Source organism: Neopsephotus bourkii, unplaced genomic scaffold, assembly GCF_033783945.1.
Source record: "Neopsephotus bourkii isolate Nb327-2 ecotype Australia unplaced genomic scaffold, CSIRO-AGI_Nbou_v1 NB_1634, whole genome shotgun sequence".
Lineage (NCBI taxonomy): Eukaryota > Metazoa > Chordata > Aves > Psittaciformes > Psittacidae > Neopsephotus > Neopsephotus bourkii.
In genome coordinates, this window is record NW_026902109.1 from 6,845,462 (window position 1) to 6,871,767 (window position 26,306).

General features: G+C 40.0%; 1 protein-coding gene and 1 long non-coding RNA gene across 3 annotated transcripts; one reads left to right on the top strand and one right to left on the bottom strand.

Moving 5' to 3' along the window:
• Positions 1–2,969: 2,969 nt before the first annotated feature.
• On the top strand, positions 2,970–26,306 carry TMEM26 (transmembrane protein 26). 2 transcript variants are annotated; one of them, XM_061374044.1, is made up of 6 exons: positions 2,970–3,549; positions 6,775–6,853; positions 12,557–12,670; positions 13,208–13,428; positions 14,479–14,555; positions 25,247–26,306. In XM_061374044.1, exons 1-6 carry the CDS (start codon positions 3,359–3,361, stop codon positions 25,471–25,473), a joined length of 909 nt encoding a protein of 302 aa, XP_061230028.1. In that variant the 5' UTR covers positions 2,970–3,358; the 3' UTR covers positions 25,474–26,306. The 2 variants fall into 2 exon arrangements, with proteins under 2 accessions (XP_061230028.1, XP_061230027.1); XM_061374043.1 differs by lacking the exon at positions 25,247–26,306 and adding an exon at positions 16,845–20,631 and having other exon boundaries at positions 2,977–3,549.
• LOC133223389 (uncharacterized) lies at positions 11,256–14,555 on the bottom strand. The gene is made up of 2 exons (XR_009728552.1): positions 14,354–14,555; positions 11,256–12,772 (listed from the first exon to the last, which is right to left on the bottom strand). It is a non-coding gene; the product is annotated as an uncharacterized LOC133223389 (long non-coding RNA).

A 26,306-nucleotide genomic window follows, 5' to 3' on the forward strand; every position in this document is an offset into this window, starting at 1 on the left:
ATAGTGGCTCATCTCAGAAGCAGAAATTAAGAGAAATACATGTGCAGACACTCTGTGGCACAGCTTTTTAGAGTGCCAGATTTTATATTCCCATAGAAGGTCACTGGCAGTGAGGGCACAGTAAGGTTTAACATTTCCCAAATGCATAAGACATGCTGCAATTAACTATTACATGGAAGAGACACGTAGTAGATCCTGACAAGTTGTCTTGGATGAAAATTCCACACCATCATGTTCAGGATTTGCCAGAATATGGAAACTCATCTGGAAGGATCTCTCAAATGTTCCCCCACACAGGCAATTCTCAGAGCTCACTAGACAAAGTTTCCAGACAGAAAAAAGGAGGAGAGGGTATATCATTAGCAGAACACTCCATGGAGACAAGAGTCTTGCTTTGAGCTTGGATCAAAGCTACACTACCAACCTACCAATTCATAAACTGTACTGCTCTCACTCCAAGTCAATTTCTTAAGAGACTAAAAAGTCTCTATTACTGTAGCCGTTTTGGGTCAAAGAAAAGGCCCATCTATTCCACTGTCTGCCTTCAACAGTATACCTAACTCCATGCTCAGCCAAAGAGTAAAAGAATAAGGTAAACACAAAGTTTTTCCACTAAGTACTCCCTAGCCCATGATCAATTAGCCTGACAATTGTAAGTTGCAAATTAGTGAAACTATGAAAAGAACAGAATTACTGGAACACTAGTACATGTAATGTCATGACCATCCACTGACCCAACAATTCCCTGGCAGACTTCCTTTTCACTACGTATTTGAACAGATTTCAGACATTCTAGCTATTACGGTGTTTGATAATTGTCCCCCACCATCCTTCAGCCAGCCTTATCTTGTTTGCATATTTAACTTTCCAGAGTTTATAATCCTTGGTTTTCTTCATCTGGACACCACTTCTGCTTTTTGAAGGATGCCTTCTTGCTCCTGCAATCTCACCCTGCCAATGCTGGCTTATTTTCACACTCAAGTTTTTCTTGATACAGTTTTCTCTCCACTTCCCATGTGATTTACAGAAGCAATAGCCATACACCCTGCAAAGATTAGGTCTTCCATCTGTGTTACTTTCAAAAAGCTTCCTGATCTGCGCTTGGTTTTCCATTTTGAAGCTAAGAGCAGCAGTGTTGGAGAACTCTGGCTCGTCTTAGTCCTGAAAGAATCTGAGTCTAAGCACATTAAGATCCTCATTTCAGTGGAGCTCTTCAGCTGTAAACCACTCAGAATTAAAGTCAAGCATTGCCCTCATGGGCTCCCAAACCTGCTGCTCCACAGACCAGCCACTGACACATCTAAAAATGTACTCATCAAGTCTGGATGCCATTTCTGCCTCTTCTAGACTGCATCACTGAAGTGATCCATACCTACTTCCTTCCTCTACTGAGCCCGTTGTGTCACCATAATGGTCCACTGGTCAGCTAAGCAGAAGCAATATTCTGTATTCTTCCTACTTAAGTTTGGGACTTTCACTGATGTGAAGTCTGGATTGTTCCTTAGAGAAATTACCTTGCTAAGCCGTTCAGCTCCAAAGTGTATTTAATACACAGAACTACTATCTATCTGCAAAGCTCACCACATCCTTCCTGAATATACAGTATCATGGGAATGTCCCATTGATCATCAACTTTCCAAGTTTATGACATCTGCGCTGTTAGGATCTCCATGAACAATTAGACATACCAGTTCCCCCATGTCATTTCTTAGACATCAAGCATTCCCACAGAAGAGTATCTTGTTTAAACAATCTATCAGTTCTGTCTGTTCCCTGTTTCCCCTTCAACTAGGTTTGACCTTAACACCAGCGGAAGGGCTGTGAACCAACAGCACTCAAGGCATGATATGGCAGGGTGGCTGTTGGCAGAGGATTATCAGTAGTAGGCCCTTGGCTTGAATTAATTTTCCTTTGAGTGTGAGGAGCTTGATTCTGTTGCTTCCAAAAGGCATGCTGCACAGTCCATTTATTTACTCAGGCATTTCCTGAGTGATCTATACTGCAGAATGGCCTTTTGTTTCTCTTTTTTTTCTGGACAGGGTTATTTTTAAGTAGCCACCACCTCCATCCCCACAACCCCTAAGGACATCAGCTGGCCAGCACCAGCTTCAGCACTTCATAGAGAAAGAGCCTTGGTTTTGCAGTAAAACCTGGATCTTAGCAATCGAGGAAAAATTTCTTAGAAAGGTCACAACTCTTAGAAGAATATCTGTTTGTGTTTAAAGTAGAACAGGATATTTAAAACCAAAACAGCTAGGAAATCAGGATCTTCGGAGTGCCACAGTACATTACACGGACTTGATTTTCCATCTGTATTTTACAATGGTATATCTCAATTTAAGTGCTTTGGCAGTAAATTAGCACAAAACCGGAACAACAGTGCCAATTCTGATCAAGAAGAATTTTCTCCTTGGTCACCCAAGTGTAATTCAAATAAAAAAGTATAATCACTATAAGAAATGACATAATTTTTAAAGCTATTCTGTCATTTATAACCTGTTTCTACAGAAGATAAAGGTCAGTCTAGATGCAGCTGACCTAACAGTCAAAGTTCTCTCAATTGTTTATATAAATTCCAACTGGCCTATTTGGTAACATTAGCATTAGATCTCAAACTGATTTCTGGAGTTCCTTACTTGGGCTGCTCCTCAGTCCTGAAGCAAAGTGTAGATTGTGCAGTATAGTAGTTTGTCTAGGTTTCAGTTCTAGTTAGCTTTTGTATCCTCTGTTGCATGCAGGGATTCCAGTATTGAACTAAGTACACAGTTTCTGTTTTCTCTAATGCCATTTGAAATGGATAATTTTCAAAGCTCCTGGATGTGAATTGTATTTTTAGGGGAAGGGAGACGTAAGAGAGTTTTGTAGTCTCAGCAATGCAGTGCAGCATCTGCTAAAAATGCTAGAAAGCAAGGAAGAGTCAAATTCCATTTTTGTCTCTTATCTAAAAATCTATGACACGAGAGCAGCAAGCGGGGTCAGCAGAGAAATGGTGCTGTGTGAAACAAACCTCCCTGCCCATTAGTGCTTGAGCAGATATAGAGAGGGGCAGAAAGGAACCCCTCACGCCGCTGGCTCAGCGTGCTCAGAGCTGTACTGAGGGCTGCACACCCCTGCAGCCTGCAAGCCTGAGCTGCCTTTTTTTTTTTTTTTATTATTCCCTCTAAAAAGTTTTCAGGAAGTCTGGGGGAGGGGCAATGCCGTTTCTTTTTTGTTATAATGGGCCCCTTTGTGGAGATGGAAGAGATCTGTGTGCCTGTGGTGCGCACGCTTCCCACTGATTCCCAGAGTAACTTCCCAGGGCTCCTAAAAAGCGCAGGGCCCCTGCGGTGCGGGGAGAAGGGGAGGGGGCTGCTCCAGGATGGAGCTGATGGTACTGCTCAATGCTCTGGTTACTCGCTTGCTCTTTATGTTACACTCTGTCATCGGGGTCTGGAGAGTGACTGCAGTGAAGAAAGAACCCAAGTACTGGCTGCTGGCACTGCTCAATCTTCTTCTGTGCCTGGAGACAGGGCTTACCCTCAAGTTTAAGCAAGGCAGAGGCTACAAATGGTGAGCATATCCCGCCGGCTCTGACGAGCCCCTCTTGCTTCTTTGCATGTACTGCGCTGCAGACGCGAGGCTGATTTTGAGCGGCTGCTGCCCAAGAGCGGTGCTGCCCTCGCTTTGCTTCTGCCAGGCTTTCAGGGGGCTGCCTTTTCTCCCCCTGCTGCACCTGGGGATGTGTGTGTGGTGGGGGGGAGGAAGCTGGTTAAGTCCTGGCTAGTTCATTGCCAAAGCCAGAGGGCTTTCAGGTGGGGAAATTTTGCAGCAAACTACTTGGGAGCCACTCTCTGTATAGCTCTGTGCGTGTAACTAACAACTGAGAAATGTGGGAAACGTACCTACAGGAGAGGTACAGCTCCTTCCCCGGGGCTGCATTCTGTATACCTGCTACTTCTGACACTGCTACCAGCACACGAATGCATGAATCAAAACTCAGAGACAAATAAAATATGAGCAGCAACCACTTTTGCAATACAGCAAGAGTGGCCTTGATTATCTGGATTTGAGAGGCTATTCCAGAGGGGAAGTTTCACGCATGAAAGGGTGCCTGAGAAATGAACAAAAAAAGTTACTCATAGCAGAGTTTGCCTAAGCACATGGGCTTTTACATGCGTTTAAAGAACTGCTGCAGTCATCTACAGCTCATAAGCACTCAGCCAAAACAAACACTCTGTAGAAAGGAAGTGGTCATGTAACTAATTGTCAAGATTTCACTAGGACCTATGTTTAAAAACTGAAACTGCAGACAGGCCCTGAGACAAACCCAGGACCAAAAAAAAAAAAAAACCACCCAAAATTATTAATAAAAAAGCCACAGTGTATTCCAATGATCTTAAATTTCTGCCCATTGCAACCTGTCAAACTCATTTTAACAAGCAGTGTCGTGTGACACTTTATACAAGTGTTCCATGCTCTAAATCTGAATGTAATAAAATCTGTGATAAAGTCTGGGGCACAGGAAAATTTAACAATAGCAGAGCTCCAAATGTACAGTTATGAGACAGAGGCAGATTGAGCAGATCCAATTCGCTAGAGAGGAGACAGCAGCAGAGTTTTCATGAAGGAGCTTTTGCTATGGCAGCTTTTGGAAGTTCCAAAGCAAAATAGCTATGGAAAGCAAGATCCATTTCAGATGATGAATACATGCGCTGTAAGGGCTAAATTTAGCTAGAAGGAAATTTTGAAAGTAGTTGTGTTCCAACACTTTAAGCCGCATGGTAAAATATGTTTATAGGTAAGAACTGTAGACAAACGGCCAACATCTATTTCCATTACGGTAACTGCTCCAGTGGAATACACTCACATACAGAACAGGCAGTAACACTTGCATTTTTAGAAAACACCCCCATAGACAGCCACTGATCCAAGCAATGGGCAGACTGTGCCACAGGACTCTCCTGTTTCCAGGAGCCTCATATTCTCTCCATTCATTATTGACAAATCACTCACTACACCAGCACAAGAATTTAAATGGCACATGTGGAGAAAACAGTAGTACTGTGGGTCTGGCCACTTAATACTTCCTCTAGATTATTCCTTCTGAAATAAAGGCAGGGTTAAAGCCCCTGTAGTCTCTTGGCCCGATGTGTTATCATTAGCTCAGCATTGCTAACCTGCCAGCTGGATAGATTTTTCATGTGCTCTATGAAAATATTAAAAAAATAAAAAAATTCTACAGGAAACACTACAAAGTGTATTATTTCTGCCATTTGAATGAGGTGTGTTCTCTCAAAAAAACCCCGAACCAAACAAACAACAAAACAACCCCTCCCCCCAAACCCAACAAAAACAAACCCACCAAAAAATGAAACAACAAAAAATCCCCACACCCCAAAACCCAAACAAAGCAAGAAACCCAACCCCCTCCTAGACTAAAACCCCACAAAATCACTTTTTTAAAACAGAAAGCAAAAAACCCCACTGCCAAAACCGACAGCACACCTCAAAAAGAATAAGGATCACCCACCAAAAATGCCCCAAACACACACACACACACACACAACCCCAATCCCCCCCAAAATCCAGTCCAGAACTATTTTAGAGGGAATTGTTAGAAATATTTCAGAGCCACTCAGCAACCCAGTAATTTTCCCAAGCAGCAGTTTTGTTTATTTTTCTTTTCCTTAATCTCCACTGGAAAAGTCGGGGTTACAGAAATTAAGGTACATTCAGGGTAGGAACAATAAATGCAACCACATTTGACCAAACCATTGCTGTGGTTACATACCTGTAAGCAATTTAAATTCACTGCAGGGTGTGCCAATGACAGGATAGAAACAAGCAAGCATGTATCCTGAGTTTGACTCCACTGCTCTGTCCTGGGCATTACATATATGTGATACAAAGGCTGCTGTGCATCTCAACAGCATCGCAGTTTATGCTCACTCCACACTATAGCAGAACTAGATGGAACATGAGTGGCATTAGACCTCATTCCCACTCTGAAAGGATGGGAATTTAAAAAAAAAGAGAAAAATCAACAGCCCAAACCCCCCTGTTCTGTGTTTAGGGAGGAAACATCAGTAACCCTCACAAAAGTCAGTGCTTGCAGGAGTATTGGAACCTCTCTACCACTTCCAAGTAAACTCACCTGAAGAAGCTGAATAAAGCTTCACCATCACAGATTGTATAGAAGACTGTGAGGAAGAAAAGAACTAGAGACAGAAATCCTAAAGAATTATGCAATTGTCAGCAAAAACGGGGAAACAAGGCCAAGACCCATTTTCATAAGCAATTTTAGCCTGCACTGAAAGACCTGCTGAAGAAATTACTGTTTTAGGCAAACTGATGCTATTTCTACCTTCACTGTGTCAATGCACAGGGTTCTGATCATCAATAGCCTTTATCCACACATCACTCAGTGAAGGGACTCAATGTATTAATTCACCTTTCATGAAACCAAAAAAAGCATGTTAGCTAGAGGGTTTTTTTAATTTTAAGTACAGAGAATGCTGTGATGGAAATACAAGCAGCAAAGTGTCTTTGGTTTTTCTTAACAAGAGACCTTAAACTTCCATATGTGATCTTAGATGGATGTACAATAAACCTATGACTCGTAATACTGATAGAATGAAGAATTTGGAAAGAATATCAACTCTTATTTGCAGTTACCCTATTTCTTAATAAACCATATGGTAGGAGGCACAAGATACTTCTCAATGCAGATAATGATAGGTATATGATATTTACAATGTGATATGATACCAAGCCATCTTCTGTTTTTTTCCACAGGTTTTCACCAGCAATATTTTTATATCTGATTTGTACAGTACCATCACTATGGCTACTAGAAATTCATCATGGGACTCAGGTATTTGTTATGAGACAAGATGGACTAATTTGAAATTGGGTTGGATTTGGGCATACAGACAGAAATCTGCCATGTCTCTATTTTATAATGGTGGGTCTCCCAACCCAGCTACAGCTAGACTATGACTACTGCGCATTCCTAGCTAAAATTGAGACCATTTATTTGCATTTGTCTGGGGAACAGAGGACTAGAAGTTTGAAAGACAGCCTTTAACACCCAATTTATCAGGCTGAATCTTCATGAGGATGGTGAAAGAATTTAATTGCTTTAGAGGCCTTTGTAAAATAAAGTATGAGTTTCACAGCCCTTACAGGCAGATATCACAAATCCAAGCAAGCCAAAATTGAGACAGGTATCACTGAAAGAGGTCTTAAACTCAAATTGCCTCATGTTTCCTTGAATCTAGGAGAATACTCACAGATTACTACCACAGATAGCTGTCATGGTAATTTGTCTGTCAGTGTTTACAGCCTTTCTTTGTGCTGCATAGTAGTCTAAGATTGGGTGTCTGGATTTGAATTCAGGACTAAAACACATGGTAAAATTATTAAGTCAATTGTTCTTTTGACTGATGGAGCCAGTTAGGGCCAGAACAGGGCCAGTTTAGCTCAGCAGCTTATATTGCGTGAGGCACCTCCTTATAGGCTGCTTTCAAGACCCTATAGCACTTCTGTGTAGTGAGAAGGGAATTCTGTCTCTCCCAGAATTTGCACATATGCAGTACCTTACATCCACAACAGAAAAGGGCCTGAGAGAAACAAGAGCAAAAATAACAGGAAAAAAAAAAATACATAAATTAGACTAAGAAGACCTAGTGCTTCATTTTCTCCTTTGAAACATTGTTACAACCCACAGAAGCATAATCAAATATTCAAAATTGTGTTTACACTGAAAATGCCTGAGGCTTTTTCTAAGTACAGCAGCAGGAATTTATTGTCTTCTTGTTTTGCCAGATCTCCTTAAACAGTCACAGACAGGTAATGTGGATATTGAGAACATTTGTCATAGTTAAATCTCATCCAAGAAACAGGCTAATTCTGTAGTCAAAGGCAGCAGTTTATTTCCCAAAATGATGTTAGAACATGGCATACTTTGTTCTTATTGATATACTGCTACTCTGAATTAAAGAGGGAGTATATCAAGTTAACAGCTTAGTTTATACCTGGAGAGACAGGATAGACAGTTCTGGAAACACACAATATAACAGATTCAAAAACAGTACTTCCAGAAGGACAGCAGCCCTCCTAATAATCTCAAACACAGCACCCAGACTAGTACTATTCCTGATACTAAGGTATTGCTGGGAATTTCCATATTAAAATACTAACAGAACAGGTGATTATGCAGTTGCTAAATTCACACATTTAATATATGTACTATGAAAACAGCCTGTGGTCTTTAAGGCAGTAGAACTTTGATCTCATGTTGGATCTTTAACAGAAAAGATCAGCTGCTTAGGTTGGTGCTGTTACTTGAGGTCTGTGCTAATATGCAGCCTCTCTTCCTGAAGACAGAGGCAATTCTGCCTCAGTACTGCAGAACTGGACATAAGTAATACTATTCATATATCAACAGTGAAATACTGTCTGCATAGGAACTACTGTTTTGCAGTAAAGTATTTGGGAATGAAATACATGTCTGGGAGAGACCATAAAGTAAACTGAGCTGTATTGAGTGAAAAAGTTGCCATCTGCAGAATAGCGGCAAGAAAATTAAAACCATTTGATCCATTAAAAAAAACCCAAACATTATTAAGAAAGTATGAGATCTCAGATAAACAAATCCCTGTTACTTTTTCAACTCTGTCACATCGCTGTGACAGAAAGTTATAACTGACCACCTCTTGCAGGGCTTCCCTGACTACCTGTGCTGTAATGAGCATAGGCTTCTCAGTCAATTAGAAGATAGATACTTGGCAAATATTATATTTTTAAGTACCTTAACTTGAATATTCATTAATTCCTTAAAATGTCAGTGCCCATTCCCTTAGCCTCATTCTGAGGTGACATTCTCTTATCAGCTAAAATTCTAGTATATCACTCTCCTAGAAGAGATCTTACATCTTCCACCTTTTCCCTCCCATACCTATTATCTTCCTCAAATTGGAAATCAGCTTAAGCAGTCTTTTCCTGCTGTTTTACTTTTCAGCTGTCCTATACCACCAAAATGAAGCAGGCACGGTTGCTTTGAATTTCTGACATCACACATGTTGCCATAGTGATGGCCACTCTCTTTCCAGCCAATCACAGAGAACGAAAGGGGTACCTGTTGCTTGGCAGAGGGCCTGCTTCAGGGAAGGGCTAGCTTCTCCCATGCCATACTAAGGCTGCCAGCCATATATTAACAGGATTGAGGGTACTCTGCCTTTGTATTCAAGTACCAGTGTCACTATTTCAATGCTGGAACCATTGTGAAAAGTTTTTGCTAACCTTGGTTATATTTGGGAATAAGGGATAGTGAATAACACACAAACAGAAATTTGCTGAATTAGCTCAGTTTCAGGTGTACCCCATGCACTGACAGCAAGCTCTTTGCAGGCCATATATTAGGACAACACTATGTCATGCAACAGAATTTCTGGTTTGATTAGGTATTTTATAAACCAGACAAACGTAAGCTACATGTCAGAGGAAAAAATGAAGCAAACCAAGCTACAGTTTTATGCAAAATGTGTACAATTTCTTCCTGTTTTATTTTTGCATGCTTAAAAGGCATTTTTGTTTAGCTATGCACACAGTCTTGATACCCAGGAGTAACCTAGGTAAACCACATTTATCAGCTGCCTGTGAAATTTAGCATTTTTCCTTGCCACATTCCCATTAAGTCACTGCACATACGTAATTGGCTAGGCAAATATGCCTGGCACCAGCAGTCCTATTTACATGGATATACACAATGAAAGTAAAGGCTCTTCTCCAAACTTCCAAGTGAATCACCACCACGATCACCACTTAATAAATATTCAGAGAGAAACAAACCAAACCAAGGTACAAACATACTTAAATTAAAAATCAGGAGCCTACTTAAATGACTGGCTTTGCAGATGCAGTTTTCCATTTCCTGTCTACATGCAGTTGAGAAGAGATACAGACCCGGTCCTGAGGAGTGCCATTCGGTCAGAGTTCATGGAGCCTTGCACTGAAATAGTAACCCTGTCCCCCTCCCTGCTCAGCCTGAGTAGTTGCAAAAGTTACGTGTAAGGAACCTGCAAAAGGCACTGATGAAGTGAATTAATTTTCGTAAAGAAATACTCTCCGCACCTTTGTGCCACTAGGATGGAAGGGGGGAGGGGGGAGAAAGAAAAGGGAAAAACTAAACAACTGGAAAAGCCCCCTGCCCCTTGCAAGCCTCCTGTACACTGTGGCATGCTGCTTTCCTCCCCCTCTGTCCAGTGCTGCAGGTTGGTGATTCCGTCAGCTCCTCTGCCCTTTGCAGAGGTTACGCAGACCAACTGTGAGAGCCATCTGCTCTCTGTTGTTGTCACAGGAGAGCCATGACATCTGCAAAGCAGCAAACATGCACCTTGGAACCCGCACAGTAAAAGTGCTACAGACTCTTATTTCACTCTTGTCTTTCAGACTCCCAATTTACTTATTGGGAATTCTCACAGTGTCTGAGAAGAGATGTTCACCATCATACACATACACATACAGCAAACAGCTTGCCCTACATGGGTCCTGCCTCAAATTTGGCAGATTCATCCCTGAGAAATGGGGCTTTAAAAAACGAACAAGAAATCTCCAAACTCTGATGCAACGTTTAATGCAGGTTCATGGCTCACTTCTCTTACCTCTGCCAGACCAGGCAGGGGAGCAGAGGAGTGAGCTCAAATGAAGACCAAAGGCTGCCAAAGTGAATTAGCCTTCCTCCTCCAGCACAAGTTAGTAACCCATTTGCTCTACCCAGACAATTTGTTTCAATGTAGATATTAACTGGGGTGGTTATGCCAGTTATGCAGTTTATGGTTTCCTCAGCCAACTGTGTCACACTGCCTGTGGGGGTTCCTCAGAAAGGCTGACTTTGATCTCAGGGGCTGGCCTCCATAGGCTTTAGAATTTTCTACAAGCAACAGAGAAAGATACTCCTCCAGAGCATCAGTTAAATTTTGTTTCTGAAACATCCTCTGTCTCTCTCCTTTGGTTAAGGGGCTAACCAAGTGAGATAAGCCCCACAAGGCTCTAGCCAGGCAGAGTAGCAGCCTCTCCATCTCACTCTTTCCATGTCCAGAACTTTAGACTTTCCTCTTCCACATGGAAATATCACCATGCTTACATCTGTATGAGGATCTTTCAAAGCTTTCACACCCACAATCCAAAGGTGGCAAGCATTCCACCTTTACCTCCAATTACAAAAGCAAAAAAGCCTGACTTTTTTTTTTTTCCACCAGATTTTTCAGACGATGGGAATTTGCTCCACTTATTTGTGACAAGAAGCAGCATTTACCCAGATACTGAGCAACGTTATCAGGGACCAAATAAAGCATCAAAGTAGAATCTGAAATTTGCTAGAATGTGGCATTTGCTGGAAAATGTTGCCTTTATATTGGCAGGCATTAGGCTGAACAGAGCTACTCAGTATGCACTAGAACACATTCTGATTGTTGCATAAAATCACTCTCCATGCAATAAAATGGTGGGGGGCCCAGTGGAGAAATGCAAATCATGTGTTCTCTGGCACAAATAGGACAGGATAAAAGTCTTTAATAACAGCATGGTTTGATTTTCTAATTATCCCTTATTACAATGCGAAGAGATGTTAAGGGATTGCTATGAAGATAGAATTTTAGAACCATACCCCAGTTGCTCCAGGGCCAGCCTATCATGTGAACTAAGAAGGGCAGTGCAGTGCTACAGACCTAGTGGTTTACTGCAGTTGATGTAACAGTATGTTTTAGTGAACATTCTATTTCCCGGAGCACTGGGTACTTGGAGAAAGCAAAAATACCTGTTTTTTCTCTACTCTACAGGGGTAGGCAACAACACAGATCTATTTTTCTTAATTATTCCTGTATCTCACCTCTCACATCATGAACCTCCTAGCAGCATAAGGCACAGCTTATTTTTTGAGGGGAGGGGGGTGTGGAGGAGGGGAGGTGGGTTTGGGGTGAAGTGGTGGTGCGTGGGTGTGTGTAGGAGGGCAGAGAATACAATCCAAATATCCCACCCCTACTCTATCTATTCATTGCAGCTTAGATATATATTAGATATATTCAAGATGTATACTAGTTATATACTAGATAGATTTAAGCCTGAATATAGAGACTGGCCAGGACCATAAACCAGCAGACTGACCATGATCAATTCTTACCCTATTTCAGTTTTTTATCTAGACAGAGACTATGTAGGAAACTCAGTAGCCTGATCAGGAGAGCTGCAGGCAGATCGCATTCAAAGAATGCCATCTTAACAGCACAGGAATGTCACCCGCTACATCAGTCCTTGAATTTACATCCTCTTCTGCAGTAAAATCCTATACTTTCTCAAGGACTTACCAAAACATCTCTCCTGTCCTCATGAGAGGAATCCCTCCCTTCTGAACAAGAGGGTAATTATATTCAGGGTGAGCATCTACCTTTGCAAACACTGGCCGAATTGCACAAATGAACCTTCTACAGTTCAGCAAAACAGGATTCTCTCAGCCACAGAGTGCATCTGCTCCCTGTATGGGATGTTTATGCATGTGTGATGTTTTTATTCACAACAGTACTGTGGTAATGAGCCTGGAGCAGTTCAGGTGAATATCAGCAACCAAGACTTCAATCAATCCAGAGACAGCAGTCATGGAAGTGAGGGAACAGATCACCACATCATTCAAACGGTGGGACACCTTTTCCTATTCCTAGTTAAGATCTTACAATAAGAAGAGCAATTAGAGATGACTTGTGTTTATTTGAGCAGTCTCCTCATGCAGTGAAGAACACTAAAAAACAAGAAAAAGAAAGAATAGTTTCAGAAAACCATACTGTGAAAATGATGTAAAGTGTGCTTCATGCTAACTACTGTCTGTAGAGCTAGTCTCTGTGTAAAGTGGTGACTCTCCTACCATTATGTTCCAAATCTCAGTAACTTTAAAATTTAGAAATTTAGAAAGTGTCTGGATCACAGTTCTGCAAAGGGTAATGCTCAGCTGGCTGAAAAATGGGAACAGAAAGAGCAGTATTCAAAGAAAGACTTGCTATTCATTACCCAAAGTTTGTATTAATGTCTTTTTCAAATTATGCCTGCCACATAAAAATGATTTGCTCTAATACAATGTGAAGGAGAACAAAAGCAGGCTTAAGGATGAATACAGTCTCTGAAGGTATCTGTAATGTCAGTCTCCTGAAGATACAGTATCTTATTGTCTTTTAAACAGGCTAAAGTCTTTGTGAATCAGCTCTCCACAATCTGTGAGACTGTATGGACACTGGCCCTACACCAGACTTTTCTACTGCTGCTAGTAGTTGGGAGATGGCTTCTCCCTATTGGAGTTGAAATCACCCGGGATCAATTGTCTCAGCTGCTTCTCATGTTTGTGGGAACAGCAGCAGATATACTTGAATTTGCTAGTGAAACTTTGGACATTGAAGATGTTCGGTAAGGATTGTTTGCTGACATTAATAATTTGTATATTGCAAGATATTTGTTTTGTATAAAGATCTGTTTGTGCACTCTTCGGTGTTCAGACTGGTTGAGCTGTTATTTCCTACAGATAACAGAAGGCTACATTCAAGGCTGTGTTTTCCTGCTCTCACCTCTCCCTCTGTAAAGGACCTAACAGTCCTAAGAGCTGTGTTAGGGATTATTCTTCTGTTGCCAGCAGAGAAACATATCATCCATCACAATAAAAGGGTACAAAGAGCCAAACAACTAGCATAACTCCCATGCAGCGTCAGTTCTTAACAGCTACAGGAGCTGAAACACTGGATACACAGTAAGCCTCCTTCAGGTTAATGAATTGTTCTAGGCTAGCAAGGAAGCAACTAGACTTTGCTTTAATGATTCATTATCCAAGTCGATTCTTTGATTATCTCATTTGTACTTTCTTCATGATGGAATGACAAAGTGTTCAAAGGTGAAGAAGAAAGGGAGTGGCATAGTCTGGTTTGAATTTTCAACACTGTGATCTCCCCCAGAGGAAGTAAGCTCATCTCCCTCTCGCAGCAGTCAGAGATGAGCTATGAACATTTATCATAAAGAAAAAGAATCACAGAAGAGTTTCATCCTCTTTTACATAGGTACTATTATATATATATATATATTTTTTTTTTATATCAAATAAAAGGTTTTAAAGCAGGAAAAGAGGTCCTTCCCACTTGGCAGAAAAGCTTCAGGCTTGCAAGGAATGTGTAATAACTACAAGGGAAGAGATACCTCCTCTTTGAGCCAGAGAATCTATTTCCATATGCTTATCATTATAATCTTAGCATCAGCTATTTAATGTAATCACACAACTGGAACATGTAGCCTGAACAGCAAAAAATTCCATGCCAAAAAGTACCTCTGTTTTCCTTAGTCTTACCAGTAATCAATCGCTGTTTTGCTCAACTACCTTTTGAATGATATTCCAAATACTACAGGAAACATTTTTGTTATCGCATAAGAAAACTTCATGTTCACTGTTATCACTTCTTTCCTCTCCCATAGGAAGAATTATGCTCTCATAAATGCAATTCTTGCTGTATGGACGTGGAGTATGTTACAGTTTCCACTTGATCTTGCAGGTTAGTTCTTGCACATAGACAAAAAAAAGATAACAAATGCTTTAGTTTTTTTCTGGCATGCCTTGTGGCTGTACACATGCTACAGGCTGTACCAAGGACTTCTGGTGGAGAGCAATTTATATGTCAGTGATGGTTTTTGAAGTATGCTCATTGTGGTTTCATTGCAGGAAACACTTGTTTCTGGCTAACCTCTGATCTCCCCGATAGAACTCTCTACTTCCAGAAAAATTGGACTGCAATATTCTATTAAGCATCTGCTCTAGTTTCCTGTTACTTGCCTTAAACTTCTTCATGCAAGCTCTTGAGTTAGATCTAGTCTATTAGAGCTCAAATCTGGGTAGGTTACTAGACCCTGTGGAGATACAGGCAATTGTTAACTACAGGGAACGGCACAGCCAAGAAAACAGATGTTATCACAGAAGAAACTACTTATTCACAGGGAACATAAAGGACTATATAATGTTGGGACTGTACACTCTTATCTTAAAAGGCCCAACATTCAGTCAGTTTGAGTTTGTATTTGTCCCTAGGCAGAAAAGGCTTCCCTATATCCAAGAAGAATCATGAAAGTTGCCTCAATCATCATCTCTTCCAACCACTTTAGCCTCCAAGCACTACAAATTTGCAACTCAACTATACCAGTCCAAAGATACATTATCCTCACTAGCATCATATATAAAATTGCACACTAGGCTGACACACTGACTAGAATAATAAATGAATAAAATAATAATGAAATAATTATTCCAGGAGTTTTTCATTAGCCTTTTCTTCATGGACAGCACTAGGCTTTGTTTTCAACACTGGAGTTACAAAAATATTTCAGCATTTCAGCTCAGCTGCTCACCTCCCAGAAAAAAAATAATGATGCAACCACATTTCAGATCTAAGATCTAAAATTCCTGTTATATATTCTGTTAAACACATGTAATACTTAGGTTTAGAAAACTTCATATACATCACCACTACACAGATAAATTCAAACAGTGTTAAAGCAATCTTAGCATTAATTTAACTGAAGTAACCTCTTGTACTGTGCATTTCTTTTTTCCTCTGGCTATTGCTTTTGTGCTTGATATACCAGTTAAAAATCAAATTACTGGACACATGTTGCCCTGATATTTACTACGGTTTCAGTTTATCTTGGGTAGCTTATGCAGTTGTACAGATAGTACTTTTTATTCAAGTGTCAGAACGATTAGTCACAACATGATGTAAAATAGAAGTTTTTAGGCACTGACTGATTAGGCAGTGCAGTTAGGACTATTAAACAGCAGTGGTGCAAAAACATATTAAAAAATTAGCTGCTGCTGAAGCTTTGCCTAATGGATTCAGAAAATTTCTACATTCTACAGCTAATTTTCCACTCAAGGCTCATCTTCTTCCCCCTTCCCTTCCCCCCAGTGTTCACTCAAACAATAGAATTATTTTGTTGAGCAGTTGCTCAAGCATATTTCGCAGTTGCTACTGCATCACAAGTAGCTATGATTTTTAAACTAATGAAAACCCACTGCCTGAGACACATTAGTTAAGATAGATGCATTTTCATAAGAGGCAGCCATACTCAGCACACACACACACTCTTCTGATGATCATTCTCTAGACACCATGTCACAAAGAGCATTCTAGCCCGCCACCACTTTTATAGTCAAGGGGAATACGTTCATGCAAGTTCCAACTGTTGTATGCAGTTTCACACCCAGAAGGCTAAGAATGAGTAACTGTGGCTCAATTCTTCTATGGCAAGCAGTGACTACACTTTCTTCGTATCCATAATGCTTGATATTACCCTGCACTGACATGACTTATTCTTACTCTGACACATGAAAAAGGCAATGGCTATCTAGTGACTTTGAAAACCAAGGTCTTAAACAACCTGGAACAAATTGAAGTTCTGTAGCTCAGGCTATTCCAATTCAGCATGGTACTTTGTTGTTTTTGTTTTTTTTTTCTTAAAGATATATATTAGCCTAATATGTTGATTTAACAGAAAAATGCCTGGGAAAGTTGTTACAGAATGATTAGGTGATCTACTTTTGTTTAATGTTTTAAAGTGTATAAATGCTGATAGCTTAGTGGGATGGAAAAGGGGAAGCGGGTTTGGTCCTGTTTGGCAGACCATGTAAGTATCTGCTTAAGATAAGCTTAGTGTGTTTTGCTGAAACAAATTCCAGAAATTGGATATGCTTTATGTTGAATTGTTCATAGTTGAATGCATTTACTTCCCTTTAGGCCAACCCTGGCTCGATTTTAAAAAGTTGTTTTAACATAGCTGTGTTTTATTTCCAGTACAGCATATTGGCTGCAAACCAACTGCATCAACTAGGCGGATCCCTAGCCTGCTGCTGTGCAGGTACAGTGCAGAACTGTGGAACATTGGGGTCAGCCTTTTCATACAAGATGGTCCTTTCTTCATTGTACGTTCAATCCTGATGGGCCACTTCAGAATATTCAATCAAATGCTGGTGTTTTTTACAGCTAAGAATATCTTAGTTGTGACTCTACAATTGTATCGTTTGGCAGTGATAACATTAGACTTCCGTGCTACCATTCTGCAGAAGAGCAGGAAAGGAGAAGTCAGCTGTTGCCCATGCGAGCCTTATAAAACTAGTACTCATGCTACTGCTGACCAAGATACCGAAATGAAAGAGTTTGTTGCTTTTCCTCCAAAAGAGGAAACCCAAGCTCCATGAGAAGATAAGTAGCAGAGTTATCGACTTGAAAGGGGTTGCATTTCCCACAGCTTCTTCAGAAGGGCTTAGACTATTTCTGTGAAAAAATATGCCTTCAGTGCATAGATCATCACTTCCACTAAGAAATCAATAATTTCTTCTAAATTGTAGGGGAAAGTTCTGAAGCAAACTCATAGAAATGGGCCTTTTTTTTCCTTTTTTTTTTTTAATCTATTTGCATGGTGGGTTTTGACTAGTTCCCTATTATATTATCCAGAGGTATTTTGTAGCCATAGTTTGTAGTAGCAAGAAGGGTCTGGTACACTAACAAAATCTGTTATTTTTGGTGGCACTGTGCTAACGTATGTACTTGCATGTATTTGTATAGAGGGACAAGTCTATCCATTATGGGAAGCACAGAATCACTTAGCTCTACTTGAGTGGTCTGGCTATAACTAGAGTGTGATGAACAATATGTTCACCATGTATGGGAGCAACTTCAGCAGCGACAACTGCGCAGACATGCAAGTGAAGGGAGATGACAGATTTCTACTGTTACTGTGACATCTAAACATTGCTCATTCAAGAAATTTAAGCAAATCTTCATCAAACGTTACCTCATCCTTGGCTGGATTCAATTAAGAACTATGCAGCACCATTACACTGCATACACAGGACTCTTAGGACCTACATGGTCTGAGTAACCCAAACCTTACCACTACAGAACACAAAAAAGCAGCCTTACAGATCATTAGAAGACTACAGCATTTGTCTCAGGCATTTTCTAAAGAGGTACTTGCTTTCTGTTCCAACCAGTTAGAACATCCCCCCCCCCCCAAAAAAAAGAAAAAAAAAATCAACACCCAAAATGTTTGTAAAGACTTTTGCACTTTTCCCCCACTTTACTGTGCCTGCAGTTGAAAAAAGTTTTTAAAATGTCTCAATTTCACATGATTGTTAAACATGGCCTGACTCAAGCATGCAGTTTAACTAGAAAGAAAATGGCAGTGCTTAAGTTTGAGAAGACAAGCTAGACAAAAGGATTCAGGCTTGTGCTTCACATTCCTTGAAGTACCACAAGGTCCCATGATAAAACTTGAGAAACTGTCTAGTATGTGGAATGTCAAGATCCATTTTTAAGAAATGCCTGATAATTACTGATTTACTACTTTCACATTTCCAGTGAACAGCATAGGGCCAAATTAATTTCTCTCAAAAACACACTTTAGAGCAGTGTAAGACTATTAACTTTGTTGAGCTTATCTCATAGAAGCTAAAAGTAAGATAAGTGATTTTTGAAAGTTTGCCTAAAAATACAGATTTCTGCATCCATTCTAAGAGCCATAAAAATGTGACAAACATGAAGTGACCTAATTGAGATAACTTCCCTTATTAAAAAATCACAATTAAACCTTAGTTTCTATAGCCTTGGCTATCTAAAAAGAGAATCTACTTTCAGGAATTAATAAAAGGGTTTCTGCCACCACTGCAGCAGTCATATGCTTATTTATCCGTAGCCTGATAAGCAATTATATGTTTATTCTTTAAAAGATTAACATATTTCAAAATTGTATCCCCCAAACACATGAACTGTGTTTATACTTGTGAGCTGTTACTGTTCTATGCAGGATCTGGCACTTCCATCACAGAAGAAAATGCAGAGAGTAAACGAAGGAAGTCTTATATACATCACAGCCCTTTCTACCATTTATAATTTAGTTATAATGTGCAACACCTCCTGCTTTCCTTTTTTTGGGCCTTTTTCCAGCAGAAATTTACTAGATGATCTTAAGGTCCTTTCCAACCCTCACCATTCTATGATTCTGTGATCATTTGCCATGGCATTGTGAGGTAAACATACAGAGAGTTGAATGCGGCTGTATTTGGGATTTTAATTGAAGTATAGAGGTAAAACAGCTAGAGTGTTGCTGCTCCTGAGCTGCGCTGTCTAAAAGCTTTCACACTAGGGTGAATTTAGAATCAGTTGATAGAACTGCAACATATTTTTCCTTGTTGATGCAAGGCAGGACTACTCGCATTCATTTTGAGTTTACCACTTGCTGATATAGTAATTATCCTGTTTAAAGGATCCTTTCTAATTAATTTGGAGTGTACTGAGCTTGCTAGAACATCATTTTAAATTCATCAGCGCAAAATTGCAGGATGTACTTTTTTAAACAACTGCCTACCGGCTTCAGCCTGCAGCAAATGCAGGATCCCCTGGGGTCAGCAATACAGATGCTACAGCAGGAATATTTTACAGAGAACTGTATTTCCTGGTCTTCAGGCTGTTCCATTTTAAACAGCAGTAAAGCTTCTAATCAGATTTAGTGTGAGAACTCAGTTCAGTGCTAGGTTGTTACTACTAGATCCCATTCCTATTCACTCACAGACAAAATAAGCAGTGATTTGGATTTGGACTAGATTTGGACTTTCCTTTTCCTCCCAACTAGCAGGGGTGACAAACAGATTGCTTAAAAACAAAAGAAAACCCAAACGGTCAAACAGAATGCTTAAATGGTGGGTAGTCTACCTCCCCACCTGTGTACAGAGGGAATCACACGTGCCAGGCAGCAGCAGGGATGACATATAGTTCCCTCTACTTAGTTGAGAAGCCTGCAAACAGCAGTTAAAGAAGTCTGGTAGCTTGTATGTTTGGTCACAGTGGCAAACCCCTGCTGCAAGCCCGCCTCACCTTCCTCTTGCAAATTTTTTGAGAGGGAGGACTACAGCACTGTTGTTTCCCAGCAGGCTGAGTCAGCTGAATAAGCAGCTGGGTGGGTGTGAGGAGCCCTTGGCTCTTCCTGCAGCCTTCCACAGCTTTGCACTAGGCAAGAGGTAAAGTAGATTTTCTTGGAGATTTGCCAGCACCTGTGGTGTACCTGAAGAACAACTGATGTCACACTTGCTATTCAGGAAAAGCTGCAGTAAACTTTCAGACAGAGAAAACTCAAGCCTTCAAAATAGAAGGATTTCAGAACATTATTTAACCATTATTTACTTGAGTCAGGAGAATTACATTGCTAAATCTGTTCTGCAAGTAGATATCTAGCCATTTACTGTTGTTTATTCTAGTTTTTCCTGCCTTGTCCTTTTAGATTATTCCATATTAAGTCTCATTAAATGTTTTACTACTTGTCTTTTCCTGTGCTAAAATGCATTCCTCCTTTTCTTTGGACGTCGGCTCAAATAAGATCATAGCCCTGAGCCTGAAAAAAACCCAAAACAATCCAAAACAAACCAGCAACCCGCATTATTTTATTGCATTCCTCTTGGTATTTGTACTGTATTATATTCTCTGGGACCATGTGGAAATGGAAGAAAACATGCAATTACTTTTAAAAAAATTCCAACTGTATTTCGCAAATAAAAGGCAGTTACCTCAGGCATAGCTGCCAATTTATTATGTGAGAACTGACTGTTATATGTTCCCATTAATTACATCTTCCACATGCTGCTTGTCCTTTCCATCCTTGTAAGTTAATTACTTAGGCCAGATTCTGATGGCAGCCATTGCTTTGAAAACCCACAGCAACTGCAGTGAATTCTGCTTCGTTCTGGATAGGTTCATCTTTACTCACAACCTTTGTCTCCAAGTATGCCAGTCACAGTGTTACTCCCAGAGAGGATGTGTTTAATATCTTCACGCAGGATGCATTTAGATACCTATATACCCCTGGCAGTGCCTAATACATACAGCTTTTATTTATGTTAACAGTGTGTTAGATTGCTGATGGAAACAGTCTGCAGATGTCTATAAAACACTTCTAGAAATACTTGAACATTACTAATACCTTAAAGATCAGATCTCTAAATACTAAGCATACAATATTCTGAACAATACACTGACTGAAAAAAATAACATTTATGAGTTCCATGGAATATATTCTTTCCATGCACATTTCCTCAGTTGCATGAGACCTATCTTCTCAAAACCAAAGTTTTTGAAAAGAGTATTAGAACAGAACACTAGCATCTAAAATTGCACAAGTCTGCTGCTCCAGTTCTGTGTCAATGGAGAATTAGGCAAGCCTTGAAAACAGCACATTGGGTAGTCCTTGGCCCTCTTTGTTTTGGGTCCAATTCTCCATCTTCTTCCATGCTGTTCCTTGTGAAAGGAAGGAAAACAGAGAGTATTTCTAATCTCTAATGGTGAGACAATGAAAGGGGTCACGATGGCAGAAGTAGTGGAGATGTTTGCCCAAGACTGGTCACTGCACCAGCAGGGAAATACAGTGATTCAGATCCCTAATGAAATAGATACTAATGACTGAAAAAAAATCACATGTGAGCTGTGTTCTGAAAACCTTTCCTGGCCCTTCAGAGGCAGCATGAGAAGAGTTACCATCAGCCACCATTCCACTTCAGCAAGCTGCTAATACAGGAATTACAGTGATTCCGAGTGTGTCTTTTGTAGAAAGCTCCATGCAAACTTAATTTCTGCTCACTTTCCTTTCAGACTGTGTGGGTGGGAAAGTGACATAATATTAAAAAAAAAATACCAATCAAAATCCAAAAAAAAAACAAAAAACAACCCCACAAAAAAACCAACAAACCAAACCAGAACTTAATGCATCAGCATAAGCTCTTACCTCACCTGCTACATGCTGCTGTTCTTTCCTTTTTTACATTTCCAGACGTTTTCTGGGCCCACCTCCCACATTTCAGTACACGGATAAGAGATGCCAAACACTGAACTTCCCACTGCTGCTGTGAGTCTTCACAAAAGCCCAAAACCATTCAGGCCAACCAAAGATTAAGAGCCAAACCTATTTCTTCCTGTTAAAGACAGAAGGTATCTACAGCTGCCAGAGTTTCCTCCATTTGTTTGTAGATTACTACAGAGAGAAGATTGTTTTCCTGAGTAGTCTTTCTGTGAAAGAGCAGCTTATTGAAAGAGCAGCATCATTTCCTGTAGCCCTATGGATTAGTATCTGCTTCAAACAATCTTAAGGTCATACAAAGTTTGAAATGAGGCTGTCAAGCTGCAGGAGAAACATATAGTTGTTGAAGGGTGGCATAATGTAAAAGTGATGCCTTAACCCAGCATTTTTAATTCTGGGAGGTGGGAAAAGCCTCCAAGCTGAGTAAAGAAGGCCTGCATGGATGTCATTTGTAATAGTAGCTTGGAAGATGTGAACTGAAAAAACCCAACACTTTAAAATCTTCAGCCTCCTATACATCTAACTAACAGTATTCTGAAACAATCATACAGGATAGATGTAATCACAGCTAACACGCAGGCCTCACCAAAGACTCGAGAATAGGTTTAGAGTGCAAGAAAAATAGTTGAGAGCTATTACTGAGAATGACCTAAAATGAAAGAAACCAATGCTTCACATTTGAAGAATGTGTTAGGCAGGATGCCAGGTAAAATTAAGTCCAAGTGCTTCACAATTTTAGACTCCTGATAGAAGTCACAAAAGCTTGTCTTTTACAACAAACTTGGTAGAATCTTTGTTGGGGCATCTTTTAGCATTGCAGGAGGCACTAATATGCTCAGCAACTGCAGTACATGAACCAAGACAGCTGTCAGAAACTATAACCCACTGCAGGCCTAATCCTGCTTTCAGTAAGCATTCACAGTGCCACTGCTGATGATCACTGCTATGTCTTTAATATTACTACAGAAACATAAAACCAGGATTCATTTTCTCAGGCAACCAATTCAAACATTTTAAGAAGCACTTTGCGAAGAGATTTATCACAACTCCCAAACTAGAATTCTCTCTCTTACTCATTAGAGGTCAGCTCTTAAGTGGTAAGCCTTCCCCCCGAGGAAGAGTTCTTTCCCTCGTACTTTCTTCTTTCCTTCACCTTTTTCCTTCCAGATTTCACACCCAGGTGAGATGTAGCTGTTCTGATCCAGTAACAAACCAACACAAGTTAATACGTGGCCTTATGAGCTGCATGTCAAGTTTAACTTAACATTTAAGCTCCACTGGGGTAGGGGAGAGGGAAGAAAAAAAAAGAAAGGCTACTTTGTGGTCTAATCCAGGGAATACTAATTCATTAAAACCAAAAAAACCTCCTACACGCAGAAAAGGGAGAGAATGCATAAGTAACAGTTGCTACAGGGGTAGCCTGAAGCCATATGCCAGCAAGTTACTCTGCTTGTATATTATGAGAATTTTTATCCATCTAATCAATAAGGAATGAGTAGTTACTATGGCAATTTCTACACTACAAGGTACTTGTGCTGCAGTAGAGTATGTTCTAGAAGGACAAATACGCTTACCACTCTGTTACGTAAATTTTTGCACCTTTTACAGTATTGCAGTGCCATGTGTAGGCTTGAGAAAAATGAGAACAATAAGGTGAGAAGAATAAACTGAGTCATAAGATAGTGGTAGTTATAAAGGATGGCTTGGGAATTAATCAGTAACTAATAGGTGGCAGATTGAAGCAATCCACAAACATTCAAGCAAATCAAGCAGTGCTTTTGCAGATCTTTAGCTTGGTATCACATATAACAAAACTAAAATTTCTCTGCTGTATTTCCCTTTGATTATCTTCCTTAGAGTTTGAACTGATGGGGCTAGAGTTTATTCTTTCTTATTGCACCATCAATTCATACTAATATTGATTTCACAGGGTAGCAATACATTCTTCAGTACCTAGGGCTGATTACAGTGGATATATTCTCTTACGGCACAATACTCCATAGCACTATAGGGACTGCTGACTTACACAGAAAACAAGGAGAAAACTTCACTCTCAAGATACGTAATACTACAATAGAAGTGCAAGGTTCTTTAAAAAGTTTTGAAAACAATTGATCATAATAATCTCCATTAAATGCATAGAGAAAGTACATATGCCTCCTACAAAATGTTTATTCCAATTCCATCATATATTTTGCAGTATTTATCCTCCCCTCCTCTAGCCCCCTCTCCCTCATCTCTTTTCAAAATACCATTTTTCAGGTATTAGAACAAATGGGAAGGGACCAATGCCAAAGAGAAACCTAAACACTACCGAGGCAGGAGGTTCTCTTGGAGAGGTCTGACAAGACAGCCATCATGCCTGCATACAGAGACAAGACTCATCACAACTGCTGAAGATGGATCAACACTTGTAGGGCAAACCTGTTAAAAAGATAGTGAGGAGAGAAGCCTAGGTAAATTAGGACTTGGACAGCTTTAGATGAGAGAAACAGGCACGCACAAATGCAGGGGTCTAAGGTTACTTTAAAACCTCTGTTAACATCCCCTAGAATCCATATATGAGTAACACATGGCAAATTTACATGTGTGTTCACTTCTGACAAACATACACACCTGACTGAGCTTCAAATTTTGATGCCTTTTTTCAAATGATCAGTGCTGAGAACTGGAAGCTCAATGTACTGGTCTCTTTTCCAAAGTATTCAGATGCAATCATATTTTTACTCATAAAATACTGACTCTAAGGTTATATTATACAAAACCCCACCAATTCCCACATAGGAAGGCTCTGTGATTCATTGTAGCAGCAAAGAAATGTCCCCAGAAGCCTCACAGGTGGAAAATAATTAATAGGATAAGTACAACCCTTAATAATTATGCAGATCAAAAAGAAATATTTGAAGTGGGACAATCCCTTTGAAACCTAAGAATAAAAGGAAGACCTTTTATCAAAAGACAATAAATTTAGGCAAATCTTTTAAAGGCTGGAAAGATAAGGAACAGTTGTATAAGCTAATGATGTGATAATGTCTAAACATGCAAACACAAATCCAAAGCTCTAACAATGCACAAAAAACACTTCTTAAAATAGAAGGGGTCTCTAACAAGTTTACCCTACACACACCACTGTGAAGGAGCATGCTAAGAGGCTGAGCTGCTCCTATAGAAGAGACTGAACCTTCACACTCTGCCTGCAGCCTATGTACCACAGTAGTCAACCGCTAGCTGCATGAAATTAAGACTGAGTCTGTCTGGATACACTTATCTTAGGACCCTTGAAAGGACTCACATTTGGACAAGAAAGGAGTTTAAACAGACAGTTTATTTTCTTCAAACTGTGTTACCTCAGCAGTACTCCCATTAGATGATTTCAAGCCCATTTCCTTATTAAGACCAGCTACATCAGGATTTCCACTGCAGAAAAAGGGAACAAAACACAAGCAGACTGGCGCAGAGACAGTCAACATCATAAAACTAGACTTGGAAAAGGCTTTACTCTCGCCTCTTAGAGGTTTATGGGGGTCCTTAAAAGCCACAGAGCAATTCCTCAGAAAATACCATGTAATGCAGTTACAATAACATTGTTCAGAAGTTTGTCCCTTCACTTCATCAGCTGGGTATAAGAAATAATATCCTTTTAAAACAAGCAAGGACAGAGAAGAAAAGATTTTTATAGCATTGTTTTAACAGAACTGTTTCTTCCAGAAAGGCTTTAATGCAGTAACTTGTGTTTTAAAGGTCTATTTCTGTAGATGGGATACTTTACATCAAGACTCTTTGTTTGAATCAAGCGAACTGTGCAAGTCTAATACCTCCCTGAAGAAATCTTCAGCTGATCACATTTTAATTTGCACCAAATGTTTCCATATCTACCTCCATGAACTCATCCTGGACAGAACTTTCTTACATCAAGTTGTCCTTTTAGCTAGCTCTGCAGACAAAGTTCTCTTTGAAGCACTGAAAATGGAAGAAAATGTGGCCTGTAAGGAAACACAACAGGAACTGACTACGCATCTAAGCTAGTTCTCAAAGTGGCTTTTCTGTGGAAGTGTTTCCAATGAACTTCAGCCAATTTCCATTTTACTATTTAAAGAGCCTTTCACTGTGGTCTCAACGGATGTGCAATAACACCAACTATTCACATCACAAAACCCAAACCATTTTAGACAACATATTTGATTGTGCTGCACTGAGAGAGCTGGTGTCTACTAGGAACTAGAAATTACACCCCAAAATAGAGAAAACACTACTTCTCCTATAGAACAGTTAGGCCTTAAAAGAAAAGGTCTGAAGCATATCAGCCACTCTTGGATAGTGTATCCAAGATAGAGCACAAAACATGTCCTGCGAGTTATGAGCTCTCCACTTTTAAGTATTTTACACTCCCAAGGCTCCTATTATCCAGTATCTAT